This window comes from Apus apus, chromosome 4 (genome assembly GCF_020740795.1).
Source record: "Apus apus isolate bApuApu2 chromosome 4, bApuApu2.pri.cur, whole genome shotgun sequence".
NCBI lineage: Eukaryota > Metazoa > Chordata > Aves > Apodiformes > Apodidae > Apus > Apus apus.
In genome coordinates, this window is record NC_067285.1 from 20,656,654 (window position 1) to 20,674,163 (window position 17,510).

A 17,510-nucleotide genomic window follows, 5' to 3' on the forward strand; every position below is an offset into this window, starting at 1 on the left:
CTTATGAACATAGAAAATTTCCTTGACTATAAAAGTGGAGTCAGTAATTTTATTTCTCACTTCTCCTTTTAAAAGCGTTGTTCCTCAGTTTATCCTAGAAATGTAAAAGGCTATAGGAGTTGGGGTAAGAGGGCCTGGGGAGAGCTGACACAGCTCTGTTAAGGGGAGTGATGTGATGCTAGAGCAAGTGCTACCTAGGGATTCAATACTTTTCCTAAGCATTAGGTGAAGTTCTTTCCTAGCGGGGGCAGCGGCTACATTGCTCTGAGTGGTGTTGTCTCTGGGGATATAAATGCTGGCAGGGAACTTGCAGAGGGTCTCTCTAGTTTGCATCTTTTGCCCGTGGATCAGAGAAGGGAGGCTGCTTGGATACTTAGTGGCCTTACAGTGCAATGCATGTTTAAAGTCAGTGACTCCCCCACTTTGTGTCCTCTTCAAACAAATATGTTTCCTTTCAATGAAAGACTGGAGCAGGGACTGTTTGCTAACAGGTTGCGGAAGCTGTGCTCTTTAAAAACATGCATTAAAGGATTAGGTGTTCCATTTTACAGAATGTGAGAATGCCTGGAGTCCGCTGCTGCTTTCCCCAGAATCTGGAGGTGGGACTGCTCCCAGAGAGCACCAGGGTAGGATGTTAGGAGCCCTGGGCACAGAAGGTCTTTGCATTTTCTCCCCATCTGATGTGGTCAGGCTCAGCTGGCTGTGCTGCAGTGGGTGAGCTCCATTCTTGGCATGTAGTTGTGCTGCCCTTTCCCAGTGTACTGCATGTGAATCAACACATGACTCTGGAAGCAGAAGTCTGTTGTATTCCTTCCTTCCTTTCTAGAATAAAACAACTGATCTGAATTCTCCTTCGTTTTCCTGTTTCTGGTTGTGTGATCCTGTTTTTTTTCAGATGGTGTTCAGCCAGAAGCGGTACTTTGGTGATAGCAGTGTTCCCACTGGTGTGAAAGGCATCTGTTTTCACAGCAGTTTTGTACTCATAGTTTAAAGGTCTGAAGGCTTTGTGTCTGTTTGTCTGCTTTTATCAGTTTGCTGAATCCTCTCCATTGAGAATGCTGTCTCCTACAAGCCTCCATCTGGGGTCCAGGAGCTGTATTCACACAGAAGCATGCAGCTGTCCTAGTGAATACAGTGTCTGTCCTTCATAGCTAGGACATGACGCTTTCACTGCTAGAGACTTTCTGTATATGCAGGTAACCGTTACGTGATTGGTTGAGCACAGAGCACATCACGCTTTACTTCAGAGCTGGTTGTTGTATGGTTTAGAGCTGGGCTACGGTAGCCTAGACATCCTTTCAATCGTCTTAATGAAGGTTCTGGAGAGGGTGGCAGAATGGAGTCTTTGGAAGCTGTTTAATATTAATAAGGTGGCTGCAAACCCAATTTTTAATTCTGGTGAATTCACTCTCTGCAGATGCTCTTTTTGGCATGCCAAACTTTAGGCATCTCCTATTTTAATTAGAAAAATCTGCCTTTGTTTGCTTGCTTCTGGATGGAGATGGGTTGGAAATGTTGACACTTCTAAAGAGTCAAACTAGAATTAGAAGATTACAATTTGCTAATTTGATTTGAAATGCTCAGCACTGAAATTTACCATGGGACCAGAGCCATCATCCTCGAATTTGGGTAAACTTCTTCACAAGTGAATGTAAAAATTAAATGTAGACTTAGACGTTTTCTTGCGATTGGTGGAGTGCACTGCATCATGTCATATTAGTTCAAGGTGCATGTCATCTTAGCAAGCTGGAAACAGTTTCAAAAGTGCTTTCATTCCAGAGCCAGAAGTGCAGTGGTGTTTAACTAGGAGCTGTCTCTAGAGAATTACAGAGTAGGTCAGTTTTGGTGAGCATATTTTGGGCTGTTACAGCCATCACTGTTGTTGTATTTCACCACTTTCCCTCTAAGTAGGGGGTTTATCATGCCAGAATGGTTGAGAAACTTTTGTATGACAGTTCTGGGATTAAGACACTAACATAGGCTGAATGATAGAATTGCTGTGCTGTGCGCACTGGGGCTGCTGTACTCTTCAGTTGCACTCATACTTCGCAGTTTGCTTTCTGCTGCAATGAGAGCAAATGTCTAACACCAATGGAAGCTATAATGACTTCCTGTAAGCATTGTGGGACTTCATTTAAATAAAGGCCTTTCTTATTTTAAGGGGTGCTATGTTTAGTGTATACTCTGCTTGAGCATACTCTGCCTAAATGATTTCACTTTATGTGCCAAGGTGAACTCCCCTTTTCAAGCTAGTTTGTTTTGGAGGTTCGGTTTTAATTTTTGGTTGTTGTGTTTTTATTACATCAACATGCTTTGAATCTATAATCTCCACATGTGGTTTGTTTCACTTGAAACTACGTAGGAAATCCCCTTCTTAGGAGGTTTTTTGAGAATGAAAAAGCTACTTAAATTTTAGCAGGGTAAATGCAAGTAGGAGTTTAACCACCCTTAGAATTGCTCTGTGGCAGTGAACACCTCGGTTTGAATACATCTGTCGTACTTTTGAAGTGCTTTGGAGCTTCTGACGTGATTTATAGGGAAAGCCCTGTGGACTTTTTGCTGAGAAGTTATGGGTCAGTTCTAGCTTTGAATTTAATCCCCTTCCCTGTGATTGTCTTGCACCTGTACAGGAACCCCTGGAGGATATGATGTGCTGATTGTGTATGCAAGTGACGCCACTGAATGGTGTCAGTACCTCCAGAACCTCTTCCTCTTTACTCGGCACATACGAAAGCATCGGATTCTGAGCTACCAGCTGGAAGGCAAGTCTGCCATCTCCCACCAGGAGCTGGACCTGTTCAACAGAAGTCGAAGCATCATCCTTTTGCTATCTGCTGAGCTAGTGCAGAGTTTTTATCTCCCTCCTGTCCTGCAGAGCCTTCAGGAAGCTTTATGGCCTCCCTACAAAGTAGTCAAGCTGTTCTGTGGTGTTGCAGACTGTGATGACTATTTGACTTTTTTCAAGGACTGGTCTCAGTGGCAGGAGCTCACAAATGATGATGAACCTGATGCTTACCTTGCAGCTGTCAAGAAGGCAATTTCAGAAGGTAAGGTAGCAGCTGTGGAACTGTGCTTCCTGGTCAGAGGATGGAGGAGGGAGATTGTGATATTGCTTATCCTTATTTTAACACTAGTAAGATGTTTTACTGAAATAGAAAACTAAAGCAAATTGCACAACCCTTGTAAACTAGGAAGCTTAGCAATCAGTTTTTTCTGTGCCTGGTCAATTGGCCCTTCATTCAGGAAAGATTACCAGTGACTCAAAGAAAATTTGTCAATTTTGAGATAATCTTAGGTACCTGGTTTTGAATGCAAACTGAAAATAAAAGCTGACTATCTTTAAAGTTCTACCTGTAAACGTTGTGCTCTGCAGTTTATTGACCCAAATCAATTGCAAATTGTCTTTTCCTTCAGACTTATATTTGTCATACCAGAAACAAAATAAGGTTTTCTAATATGTATTCTCTAGCACTGGGTCTAAAGCTAGAGGTAAAAACATATTCGCAACAGATCAGCTTGTTACCTATAATGGAACAGCCAAGATTAATTGGAGAATTCCACCAATGGCCTTAAAAACAACCCTTGTTGTACCTTCTGTGAAGCACAGAGGACTTACTAGCACAGGAGTGTTAACAGCTGAAGACTAGAGAAGCAAAATGTACTGATTTGTAATTGTGTTTAAACTTTAGAGGAGTGTGTGGTACTTGTTTCTCATGGTTTCTGTTGAAATGAAGGTGGAGAGCTCTGGGAAGTCATGCTAGTCAGGATTTTTTTTATGTCACTGCCATACTTAGGGTTATAGTGTCCTTTTCTTAGCAGAATTAGTCATGTGGTTGCATTTTGGATTATAATTTGCCTGTTTTTAGTGGCATAAATGAGGCAGGCAGTACAGTCTTTTAGTGTGTTTGGTGTTGTGCACATAAAGGTATTTTTATGCGAAGATAGCAATGGCAATAATAATGATTACAAGTTTATCACAGAAAAATATATTTTGAAAGTCATTATTTTGGCCAAAACAGCCCCCCTGAAAAAAAGATGACTTATGGATTGTGCTTAAGATTGCATTCTCAGATAACCAAGTCACAAAAGGGCTTCCTAGTACCTTTTAAGACCCTGCATAAATGAAAGTTTGCATCTCCCTGTTAAACACCCCTAAAATGCCTTGTTTCCCAGTGGATAACCTGGGGCTAAAGTGGTGTAGCTCCTTTGCTTTCAGCCTGGAATAAAACAGAAAACAGTGTCTGAACTTTTGTGCTCTGAAAAATAAAACTTACTAGATGTTAAATTAGCTTTTCTGACACTTTCTGGCAAAAGTGAAAGCTTAGTTACTGTTTTCCTCCAAACTTGAATCTGGAGCATGGCATCAATATTTTATTAATTTTGAATATATGGTTCAAAGTTAGGGAGATTTAAACAACATCCCTCTGGATTACTAGTGTTAATGTTTTTACTTAACATGTTTGAGGACTGCCAACTATTTTAGGACAGAGTGGGAGTCAATTCTAGTGTAGCTGAAGAGCATGTGAGAGTATAAAGGGATGTTGATCTTAATCTCTTTCTGAAGCAGCTCTCACCAGTCTCTTCTGACTTGCTGCATTCTGAGCACACAAAGGACAATACAGAAGAAAGACTCCTGAATCCTGGGCTGTGGGTGGAGTGGGAGACACAAGTGTCTCTGCCCTTCATTACATGGACTGACTTTAGTGGGAGGTTTCATGTAGCCAAGTGAATCCATACTAGTGAGGGGCATTCACCCATCTTGCTTGGTTTGGGTGCATTAAAAATTAGAGAGAATTTGAGATGGAAGGGAAGGGGACAGGCATAGGAATGGATCAACTAGAAACCACTCTGATTCAACTGCTTCTCTCTCTAGAGAGAAGCTGTATTTGTTGAAGTGAAGCACCTAAAATCAGATTTTTATGCTGGGAAAGCATATTGGTTGTCAGTGGTGCACTGAATACAGAGCCTTGTCAACTAAAGAGCTGACCTGGCTCTTTTCCTCCACTTCAACAAGTGGTTCTCCACAGCTAGCTCTCACTGTGTGCGGCTGGCTGTCCCTTGGCATGCTGCATGCTGTCACTGGGCAATCTGTGTGCTGGATCTTCCCAGCACTTCTGAGGGATGGTCCAGAGGTGAGTCTTACTGGTAGCACTCTGCTGTCTTGCCTGAACAGCCAAGGAAGTATGTCTTTTGTGCCTGGCTGTTTAGTGGGCTGACTGCCATACATCTATGGCAAGACTTCTTTGAGGTAAAGCACTGCAGTCTGACTCTTCACAGCTGGTTGTAGAGTCTTTTTCCAGAGGTGTCATCTCTGCTGAAAGGTCACACGTGCTGAAAAAACCTGCACTTTAGCTTGATGTAAATGGTATTTTGAAAGGGAGATGTTTTGGATTTTTGTTATTTCTACATAGCAACCAAAAAAATCAGCTTATTTTCTCTCACTTGAGCAAGCATACCTTGATCTCAAACTGACTTCATTATATCTAGATAATATTTGACTTAGAGGAAAAAATGAGATACAAACAATCTCATTTGCTGTGGACTCTGTTGTAGTATTTTTCAAATAGTTTGGTATACCAAAACTGCAATGTGAGCCCTACCTGATGTAAACTGCCATCTGCATGCAAGAGTTGGGTAATGTTAGGCTGCGTCTTTGTGCACATCAGAGCAGTTGCCAAGGCAAACCATTCAATGTCATCCTGACTCTTATGAAGGAAGAACCTACTTAAGATAGGCTGGTTTCACGGCCAAAGTATTTGGATGAATGTATCAGATCCTACTTCTATTTGGGAAAAAATGACTAGGTGAACTCTACCATTGTGTGATTCTGCAGACAGATTTTGTGAATGGTCTCAAATGCAAATGTTCTGATGCTTCCTCTGAAGCGAAGACAGCCCCAGGTGTATCCAGTTCCCTTTTTGGGTGAAACTGTGAAAACTTTCTTCTTGGTTGGTAATATAAAATTAGCGTCTGCCTTGTAGTTTGGTTGCAGCCAACCTCAGCATGAGTAACTTAAAGAGTGTTGGTGACAGCAGATCTTTCCCATAGAGAGATCCCACTGCCTGTGCTCTTCTCCCAGGGCTTCACTGTTAGGATTTTAAATTAAGGCTTTGAAGTCAAGAGCTCTTAGAAGGTGTCAGTTAAGTCCATTCTCTACAGCAGACCGTGAACCTCTCCTGAGTAAGGCAGCCCTCAAATGCTACAACACTTAGCAGAGAAATTTTGTGACCATATTTGAAATTGTCTGGGCGTCTTCCTCTAGGAAGTATTTCTCTCCACACGGCAGTACTTTTAGCAGCAGTGTCAGCACACAAAAAAATTTTAAGCCTGATGCAATGAGCAAGTTTCAGCTTCATCGTAGCTGAATCCTGAGCTAATGGAGCATATGACACAGGACGTAGTCACAAATACCTCTCCAGAGCCTGCACATGGGCCCTGCTCAGGCTATGCTGTTGCCTGTAGCACAGCTGTTAGGCTGTGGTTTGTTTAGTGCATCATGGGAACATGACACCCTCAGACATCACATGCTAAAAGCTATTTTAATTTTTATTATTTTAGTATGAATTCAGAAATGAGGAAGCACCCATCTAGCCTTGTTGAGAACTAAGTGCGTGCTGACGCTGACTCTTACTGTCTTGTTGATGGGGCATTTTTACTTCTATAGTTTCTCAATCCTGGCAAACTACAGAAGGCATGGTGGTTTCCCTTTGCGGGCATTCTTGTTACCTGTGGGGAAATTTTTCAGGCTATGTAGTAACTATGCTGAGGACATGGAAATGCTCAGGATGGCACTATACAAGCCAGGTTGGGTCTGGCAGGATATAGTCACCTGCCAGGATGCAGCGACCAGCCTGCTGCTTAAGCCCTCTTGTCTGGGTTATGATACCACACCATACTGTGCTGTATGCAGTGGGCAGCTGGGATTCTGTGCTGCACAGTTGGAGTCAGTGGCCTTTCTCTTCCTCCTGTGTTCTTAAAGCTCTCTTGACATCTGGTTTGTATTAGGCACATTTAAACCTCTCCAGTTTATTTCAGCCCCTATGTGTATTGTCTTGAGAAATGTCAAGTTTCCTGCTTTAAAAGTTGATGTTTCCAAAGCCATTTGTTAGTTAATAAATTACTTCAAGCTTTCTGTACCCAAGCAAACTCTTGTAGAGAAAAAGCCATGGAAGTTGACATCTGCTTGAAATTTCTGAGGTGATAACTGAATGTAACAGCAGCTGTGGGTCATGCTGTTGAAGAACAAGTGCAGTCCTGCCTGAGCAGAGCTCACTTGCCATGAAAAGTTTAAGAAGGAAAGAAAGATCAGTGCCAGCAAACTTCTTGAAAACAGGAGGGTCAGAAGGGTGTGTAAGGAAGTATGTGGTGAATATGGAGGACAGCGGACAGTTAGAAAGATGAGAATTTTGCAGGAGCCCTGTAGATGAGGAAGAGCTGGAATGTTGTAACTGCATTGAGTGGCTCATCAAGAAATACCAGAGACCAAGGCAGTCAGCTTATCTTGGGAGGAAAATGGCATAACAGAAAGAGCATAAGCTGTTTATCTCCCTCCTGTACATGTCAAGGAATTGAATTAATTTTTTGGCTTTCTTCTGTTGCACTGGTGAAACAGTGGATGAAATCTGAGAGCATATCACAGAATCATTCAGGTTGGGAGGGACCTCTTGAGCTTATTTGGTCCAACCTGCTTCTTTGGCCCTGTTCTTTGAAGAGCAAGGGGTTAGGTATTAGTCAGCCCTCGGGGTGCAGTGAGAGCCCACTTCATTATATGGGAGCTCTGCAGCCTGGTTGGTTCTCACTGCCTCTCAAGGAGAGGAAACTGTGACACTCTTGCACAGGAGCTAAGGTTGAGAGAACATACTGGTAGCATGCCCTTCCCTGCAGATGCTAGTATGGCTGTAAATGACTGATGCTGGAAATGCAGAGACTTTAGAGAGCTGGTTAAAGCCGAGACACCTTAACTAAGGTCCCAAGTAATGCTGAGAGAAATGCATGAATGTCCCTATCCATCTGTAGCAAACAGAATTCAGCAGTGCAAATAATGTTCCCAGCTGTAGGATGGATGCATTGTTTGTCATCAAGGTGCTTCATAAAGTCTCAGTTTATGCACATTAAAAGCAATACTTTGGCTCGTGTTTCATGACAATATGAGATTCAAGCAGTGCTAGCCTAGGTATATACTAGCTTTCTATCTAGAGACAATGAAATGACAGCCCAGAACTAGAAGTACAGAAAGTAGTGTGTTTAGGAAGCATTGGGCAATAATAGACTTGATGCACATTGCAAATAGCAATCATGTTTCTATGATAATCTCCCCACAGGTTGTTGTAAGGTATTGGACTAAGCCTAATTCTAAGTATCTGTCAACATGAACTGTGATGCTTTAAAGCATGTCCTTAAAATAAGAGCCTGGTGACAATCACTGATGGCTTCTCCCCAGTTTGGAACATCTGAAGTAATTTCTGCTAAATCTTTGCAGTTGTGTGGTCAAACCAAGTATGCTTTACAGAGCAGGTGTCAAGAGGTATGGGTCAGACTTCAGGTTGTTTGAAAGACCTTTATTGTGCACTTAAGACACTTGCTTTGCTTGTAGGCTTGCATTTTGTAGGATTTCCATGGATGTTTGTTGTTAGCACAAAAAACTTTCAATGCATTTTTCAAAAGTCACTTGAGAATAACAGTGGATCTTGAGTTTCCTAGGCTGAAGTTTCATCAGTGGTGTAGGCTGACCTTGGTCTGCTCTAAAAGACAGCCTCATTCTCCACCTTTCATCTGTCTGCATTATCTGGTGTGGCATTGGACTGCAAGGGTGGTATTCCAAGAGACACTATTTGAAGGAGAGTGAGGACAGGGCTGTCCTTTCAGTAATGAAGTGTTCTTAGATCTACTGAAGCCACCTGTAGAACACACGTTTAGTCAAACAGGGATCTCCTGGAGAGCAGCTGCCCGGCTCTCTTAGGTGGAATTCCAGCTTGGTGGGCTTTTATGTGACAGTCTTTTCTGTCATACAATTTTACACATTGTGTTTAAATTAAAGTAAGAAGATACTGCAAGAGGAGAGATAATTAATCAGCAAGTTGAATGTTTGTGTTTCTTGGATGTGATTGCACAGGAAGACTTAAATCAGTCACAGATGTGGTAAGATTTTTTGCACACTCAAAAATAAGCAGCCAGGCATATGCTTTTTCTGTATGTGTTAATCTCCTGGCACAGGTTGTTGAAGTGATTCCAGCCGCTCTTGAGAATTTGGTCATGTACAAAGTGTTTGTTGTCTGGGTGGCCATAACTCTGCATCTTCCTCTACTCTGCCCTAGTGAGACCACATCTGGAGTACTGTGTCCAGTTCTGAGCTCCCCAGTTCAAGAGGGACAGGGATATACTATAGAAAGCCCAAAGGAGGGCTACAAGGTTGACTAAGGGACTGGAACACTTGTCTTATGAGGAAAGGCTGAGAGACTTGGGGCTGTTTAGTCTGGAGAAGAGAAGACTGAGAGGGGATCTTATTAATGTTTACAGATATCTGAAGGGTGGGTGTCAAGAAGAGTGGGCCAGTCTCTTTTCAGTGGTGCCCTGTGATAGGATGAGGAGCAATGGACAAAAACTGGAACACAGGAAGTTCCACCTCAACATGAGGAAAGATTTCTTTACTGTGAGTGTGATGGAGCACTGGAACAGGCTGCCCAGAGAGGTTGTGGAGTCTCCTTCTCTGGAGACTTTCAAGACCCGTCTGGACTCGTTTCTGTGTGGCCTGCCCTAGGTGATCTCACTCTGGCAGGGGGGTTGGACTCAGTGATCTCCAAAGGTCCCTTCCAACCCCTGCCATTCTGTGATTCCTTAGAAGCTCTTTCCCATCTCTGTCCTGTTCTCATGCACCCCAACTAGTTCTTGGGGTTTATGCACTTAATCCTGTCACAAGTTTACCACTAGGCCCATGAGATTTGCAGGCTTACTGAGACCTTAAAGAATTATAATGAGTTAGCTTACAGTTTCTGAACCATAAGAGCAAGGCACGCATTTAACTTGAGACAGGGATAGGGTCTACATGTTTGCTTGAACCTCGGTGAAAGAACTACAAGCTAAAGAGGCTTTGCATTTGTAGCACACTCTAGATATGATCAGATAAACTGTTATCTCTGCAATATAAGGTGGACTCTGCGTTTCACCCCTGAACTGGCAGCTGCTGTCTTTGCGGTAGGTATGAGTGAAATGTGTAAATGTACCTCATCCTGAAGCTCGGGGACTGGCAGCTTAGCTTACACCTCCGCTGTTAGCTGCTGAAGCAGAGATCCTGGTCCTGCGTCTTGCTGATGCAACCAACCACGTGCTCTTTGCCACTGGTTCTGCTGTGTGAGCCATAGCCTATGGTGAAAATAAAGACAAGAAGGGGAAAGAGGGATGTACTTGTATTTTAAATTGCTATATCTCTTTCCGTTGTGAACATCTGTCCCCAGATGAATGCACAGATTTATTTATTTATTTTATTTTTGCAGCTCAGCAGGCTCACTAAGCCAGGATAACTGTCTGAAGTGAGGTGTATCTTTGAGATGAAGCAAAGTGTTTTCTGGACAACTACCAGTGCTGCAGAGGCAGTGTTGGTACTCATGTATTTTATTAGGAAATGGAAGAAGACATTTATTCTCCAGGACTGCGCAAAGTTGTCTGATGAAGTTACTAAGAGCAGAATTTGGCACATTTTGAGAACAAAATTCTGAGAGGTCTGTGTTTGGGGAGTGACTGTCTGTTGTTGGCATTGGAGGGAAAGTTGTTCTGGATTCAGAGTGCATGCTTTCCCTGAGGTCTTGCACATTGCAGCTGTAAATGTGCCTGTACTCTCAGTGCATCCAGTTATGTACATTAAAAGTCCTGCTCTCATCTCAGGGATGCTAGTGAATGAACTTCAAGTTTGAACCACTTTTTCAGGAGGTCACAAATTGCAGTTTCCTCTTTAATCTGTGATAGAATCACTGGGTGTGGTTTTGTCATCCTGGGGAATTTGCTGGCCTTCTGTGAAACTTCCTGGTGCTTAGATCTTTGTGGGTAGTGTCTTCATGCAACTTACAACATTACAGACCAAGAGTGTACCTTCCTGAGCTATTAAGGAGGAGGGGCCTGCAGACCAGTGATCCCAAAGTGAACTGTAAGAGCCCATCTACTAGTCATCTGAAATTCAGGCAAAGGAGGCTGAGGGGTGTTGCTGGGACAGATGATGTATATCATGTGTGGTAGACAGTTTCCCAGCTGTTACCTCTGTGGTGCTGTAGCTGTGACAATAATTCCAGAGGCGTGTTAATCCAATTCTCATTTCTCATTTCTGTTGCTAATGCAGGAAGGACTTTTAATTTGGGATTTGTACCCCTTCTTCTGCACGTCAGGAAATGTCGTGTGAGGTGTGATGGTGACATGCATCAGCCGGATCAGTTTCTTTGTACCTGACTGTGCCTCCTCAGTCCCATTTTTAATCTGGCATTAATAATGAGTGCTAGGAATAATTTAAAACTGAGTCCAGCCCAAGCAGCCAACTGGAAATTACTGGTGACATTTGTTCCTAAACTGGAGTATTCCCACAATAGTTACCTTTGGTCCTGTGAGTTACCTGCCTGTGCTCTGCTACTTCCCCTCTACTTGAGGTTATTTTACCACTCTTTCCTAATGTCTGGTGTTTTTCCATGTTTTTTCTTCTTCCTTTCTACTGTGTGTTCTGTCCACTCTTGTGGCTTTTCAGACTTTCCTTTCTTGACCTCACTGTTCTCAGAACTATGTGCTGAGTTTCCTGTTCCTGCAACCCTAGTATTTTTTTTATTGGCCACTTTTTCATCCCTACCTTCCAGTATTTACAGGAGTGACACAAAGCTGCTTGTGGCATTGTAAACAACTTTTGGTGACTCAGCTTTCTCCAAATCCTTTTCATTTCAAGGATGAAGTTAAAAAATAACTGGAAAGCAGCATTCGGGAACCAAGAAAAGTTAACACATACAATGTTTTCATGAAGATCATGAAAGCCTCTTGCACTCCACTGCAATGACATTTTTCTCCTTTTAGTTATATGCCTGCAGTTCTAAAATATAACAAAGGAAGCTTGTTCCTTGAAGTTTGGATGAGATGTGCTTTATAGAAGAACTGTGGAGTAGTGTATATTTTTTAATATTATGGATGTATACTGTCTTAGAAGTTTATTAATGTATACACTGATGCTGTCAATAGATTTCTTAGTAACACAGTATGTTCTTTATAAGCATGCAGGCTTCCCCAAGAGATGCAAAAGTGTGTGAGTGCACACTGGCTCAAGCAAAACTTGGCATAGTAAAATAAAGCTTGTTTCTTTGATGGAGAATGAAAACTAGTTTGTAACTTCTAACATTGCGGGAAAAATGAAATATGACTGCTTTGTTTGTAGAACTGAAAATCTGGTTTTAGGTGATTGCCGGTAGATGAACTGCTTGGGGTTTGTAGAGAAGGGGAGATGTCATGTAATTTTTTGTTCTGTACGGGCAGTTTTACCAAGTCTTACATTTTCTTCTCACCTACTGCTTTTCTTCATGCTTCTCTCAACTCTGTTGAAAGGGGAAATGTTGCTACAGCATAACCCAGTTTTGAGGGGTTATCACAAGGTGTTTCACTGCTGAGTGTGTATCTCCTTGGTAAAGCAAGGGCTCTGAGGTTAGTGTGATGAAAGATAACTTTCCCTGCTTTCATTGACTTGCAGTACTCTGCCTGCTTATTGCAAATGCAGCGGGAGTTGCTCTGGGAGATTTAATGCTCTTTTTCACGCTTGGAAAGAAGGCTGGCTTTGGGCAACAGAAGGAGCTCTCTTTGAAGGCTTTCCCTCTTGCTCTAGGTGAAAGTCCAAGGCCTCATGAAATGTATTTATCTTGGCTGGTGAGCTGGTCAATGGACAAGGTGGGAAGTGTTCACAGATGCCAGGGAGTTAGTAGTCTGCACATGCAGAGCCTATAAGGACAAGCTGTTGCCCAGTCATGCCATTTGCATTGTTATCTGGATGACATAGGGGTCTGAATGGGCTGCTGACTCCTTCTGAGGATTTGTGTGTCCCATGGTGTGAGGGCTGACTTCTGAGAAACCGCAGCTGTGAGCTCTGTGCGATAGCCTGCCAGCTTAGCCGGGAGGAAATGCATGACAGAGCAAGCTGCGTGCGCTGTACTGCAACAGGTCAGAACAACCGACTGCTTCATATTAGTTTCTAAAGCTGCTAAATGGCTCATGAGGCACGTGACTATGCCTGCGTTTTCCCTGGGCTTTTCCTGGGGGTCAGTTTCTGCAGGGCAGCTGTGCAGGGAACCTGGCAGGGCAGGCAAGAAGGGGCCAGCATGGGGCTGCTCTCTGTAGCTCAGCTGCTGACACTTCCTGGAGGGGAGCATATTCTTCAAGGGGAAATGTGGTTGGGTTTCTTGGACCGCATCTCCTCCCCTTGCTGCTCTTCTCACAAGTATTTCAAAGACCGTAGAGTGTGGCCTAAGGTAGCCTTCCTTCATTTAAAGGGGAAGAGAAAGGGCCTCCAGCCAACACAGAGCCATTTATAACCACGAGCTATTGACCAACAGCAGATGCTCATGGAGAAGCTCAATTCAGGTATTCACTTAACTTTCTAATGAGTCTGATCTCCTCAGTGAGGGCCTCTCTAGCCTGGGTATCCTTACAATGATGTAACTGCTGAATCTGTATATGCAAATAGGTTGTTATTACTTGAGTATCTTAGTGAGTGGGAAGCCTGATTTAACAGCATGTCCCTTTAGAGCATGGGTATTATAGAATATAATGGGATGATTTCCTCTTCCAGTGCTTGCCTGTTCACAAATCAGTAGCATGTGACTGGAACTTGCGAGATGACTATAACAGCACTTCACTGCTTATGTGGAAAGTTGCTACTTCGCAATTTCAGAATTTTCTGAATGAAAAAAACAGTATAATAATCAATACCCGAAACTCCAAGTGCCTATTTTGTCAGCTGCTAATCCAATTACTGATTAACATTGCTTGTTTCTTCCCTTATTACCTAACAGCTCTGTTCTCTACATATGACCTCTGGGCAGTTAACTCTGTCACAAGAATGCAGAAGTGCAAGACAGGGTCAGGCAGTGCCAGCACTTTTTAAAAGCTTAGGTTATTCTTTATCTGCTAAATTGTTTCTAGTATCAAATATCATCAGTAAAGAAGAGAGATTGAGGAGCTTGTTCTTTTCTTACTTCCATCTTATTGTTGCTTACTGTAGATGTTGTAGTTGAGATCCACAGCTTTAGGTTTCATTTTTCTCTGAAATGGACTATATGTTGGGCAAGTGAGGTACAAATTACCATGCTAATGGTTTCATATTGGGATGGGGATGATGCCCTTTGCATCAGGGAGCTGGCAAGCGTCAGCTTCTGCATGTATTGCAGGAACATTAGTGCTTTGCTGTAATTTGGTCATCATTGACTCTCTCATCTGCGGTGAGTTTAGTCTTTCTTATTTAGTCATATTGGAAAAAAACAGAGATTAGAGACACTATTTCAGTAACAGTAACCCCTTCTTCTCCTCCCCAAAAGACATTGTGTCTTGCTCTGCATGTGCCAAAAGCCTGATGTGATAGCTGTCATGTAAGAGAAGGATGTGGGACCAGTGCTTTCTTTTTTCCTGTGCAGCTGGGCAGCCTGGGACTCCCAGGTGGGAGCAGTTCCCCTTTCCCTAACATAATTGTTCTTAGGGAACTGGGGTCTGGCTCTTGCAGCTGATGACTTTGAACAGTATCAATTAAAGTACTGAGTTAAGGAATTAAAAATTCTCTGTCCGTTTTCTGTAATAGTTCCAGTCTGAAAATCCAGAAGAGCACCTTCAGTACATAGCTTTGTGTCAAAGTAGTTTCTTAGTAAAATCTGCTGATTTGTGCTGGTGCAGTATTAAAATCTTTTTGCTAAATTACATGTACTGTTCTAGGTTTAAGAAGTGTTGATGGTGATGCCTTACTTGAACTTTAGAGAGCTGCAGATTTTTGGCTCTACTCTATTTACAGCAAACATTAAAACATCAGTCTACTTTTATTCATGTGAGTAGGCTTACTTGGCATGTGGTGTGTTTCATGTACTTAAACATATGTGCACCACTATTTGTGACAAAATTTAAGCTGAATGATTTGCTAAAAAATTGTGGCTTAAAACCTGTCTCCTGAAAGCAAAGTTATGTTCATATAATTCATAAAATCACATTTAAATGTATAGGAAATTAAAAAAAATGTATATGACAAAGAATTTAAAATATCCTAAGATTAAGTCTTTGATAATAATAATGATAATGTAGTAAACTAGATTTAAATTCCTCTCTTACTTCTCACTTCACTGACTAGCAAGACATTAACTCCTAATAGAAGCCTGCTTTAATAACTTTGGCTCTCTTGAATTGGGGAAACTTCATGTACCCAGAGGCTGAGAGATTGAGTAAAAGCTGGGCTCTTGGCACCTTCACTGTATGGATGCCACAGGTTAGTGTGGTTGTTCACTTAGATCTTTCTCATCAGGACTGAGCATTTAAAATAGGACATTTATAACTAATATAAAAACTCTACCAGTACAAATCGGAGACTTTATCTAGTAAATAATTCTTACTGCTCTTTACAGATGTGTTTTATAATAAGTAGTAAATAAAAACTTGTGAGGTATTGTCTGAAATCCTTTTTCAAGATTGGAAGAAGTTGCCTATAGAAGGTAAAGTTTTAAGAATTCATGCTTCTAACAAATGGAAGTTAGTTACTTTCACCCCATGTCTTGGGAGTTGGATAGAAAGGAGTGAATCAAATGAACTGAGAGGTAGAAACTAAACAAAGCATTCTCTCTACTGTTTCCTTTCTCTAGTATTTCCTGGCAGGGGTAAGAGACCTGTAATCTATTTAATCTATCCTTGCAAGTTTGTTTGTTTTTTGTTTTTTGTTTTTTTTTACAGCCAGTGATATAAATTAGTTTTTGTTTGCTCTTCCATCAATATCCATGCTGTTACTGGGAAACATGAATGAGAACCTTGTTTTGTACACACAGATTGTGAGGTTACATGTGTTTACTTCTACTATGGGATCTGTTTGGGTAGAATACTGTTATTTTTCAGTGAAAAGGCTATGGTACTTTTCAGTTTCACCTTTGTATAGATACAGGAGTTTATAGTTCTTGCTTGAGGCACAGAATCCCTTTATTATACTGCCTTGTGTTGTGTTTTGCTGACACAATAATGAACTTGACGGTTGGGGTGAGCAACATAAGCAGGATCCAGAAAACTAAAGATATTACTGAAATAGTTTTCTCCATTTGATTTAGGAGAGGAAGACTAAAGGCTACTGACCATCCTACTCAGAGCTCAGCTGGAGTCAGATGAGTCTAGTTGCCAATTGTTCTTCTTTTAGAGACTGGCATACTAATTTTCCTATCTAATGTGAGAAGGGACTATCCATCTCAGCAGTGTGGCACTATTGTTAGTTTTGTAAGCATGTCCGATGCTACTCCAGCACTTTTGTGTCTGTGTGAATGTTTCCCAGCAATCCTCTTAAGGGAAAGAAAGAGGAAGCTCTGTAGTTTCCCTTTCTGCAACTAGATTCCCTTTTCTGAGCATTACTTTGAGAAGAATAGCAAGTTCCACCCTACCACCCCCCTGGCTGTTTCTCAGGATGGATGTATGTGAAACACAATTTCAGCAAAGGGCGGAGTGATAGAACAGGACTCTGTTTTGTTTCAGACTCAGGCTGTGACTCTGTGACTGATACAGAAACAGAAGACGAGAAGAACCCAGTTTACTCCCACAGACTTGTCATGGGTGAAGACCATGGATCCTCCAAGAGCTCTGGGGACCATCCAGTGGTGCAGCCTGACCGCATACGGTGTGGGGTACTGTATGCCTACTTCTTGGGCTATGTTCTTACTATGGACTGGTGCAACCCATTAGGCTGCTCTGTAATGCACAGTTGTACAGGCCTGGGAATTAGTCTCTAATTCCTTTTCTGTCACCTTTCCTTTTATACCCATATTCAGTGTCGGTATGGCATGAGCTTGATTCCCTACACCCAAAAATAGCTTGATGACATGGAATACCAGTGTTATCTAGGCTGCAATGTCAGTTACTGATACCTAGTCTCATTAAGACAGCTGCTTGTCTTACCTGCTGTGAGGCAGGTTCACACTCTGGACTTCCTGTCTTCCTATCTCATGAAATTTAGGGGTGACAAGTGGAGTAAGGGAATTGTAATGAATCAGTAACTCCACAGCCTGGATGCAGTCTAATAGGACAATTCTGGTGCCTGAGCTGCAAGGAAATCTGAAGAGCCTGGATCATGGCTTCATGCCTGAAAAAAAACAGCATTTCTTTGTATAATATCCCCTCAGATGGAAAAAGCTGAAGTTTCTTCTTTTGGTTCTTTTTAGAATGGAGCTGTGCTGCTTGAGGAAAGAGAGTGATAGGGGTGAAATGAAGTAATTTTATAAATCTAGCTTTAATAACTTTATAAATCTAGCTGATAAATCTGGAGTTTTACCAGCTTAATG

General features: G+C 42.1%; 1 protein-coding gene across 4 annotated transcripts in view; it reads left to right on the top strand.

The window, feature by feature from the left end:
* The window catches only part of PIK3AP1 (phosphoinositide-3-kinase adaptor protein 1), a 45,492-nt gene that overhangs the window by 6,756 nt on the left and 21,226 nt on the right, over positions 1-17,510 (top strand). For 2 of the 4 annotated variants that reach the window (XM_051617011.1, XM_051617008.1), the window contains exons 2-3: positions 2,631-3,047; positions 16,708-16,856. In XM_051617011.1, the coding sequence (XP_051472971.1) occupies positions 16,782-16,856 (75 nt within the window). In that variant the 5' untranslated portion in view covers positions 2,631-3,047; positions 16,708-16,781. Of the gene's footprint in view, positions 1-2,630; positions 3,048-13,517; positions 13,588-16,707; positions 16,857-17,510 lie in introns of those variants that run through there. The other 2 variants (XM_051617009.1, XM_051617010.1) reach the window with 2 other exon arrangements.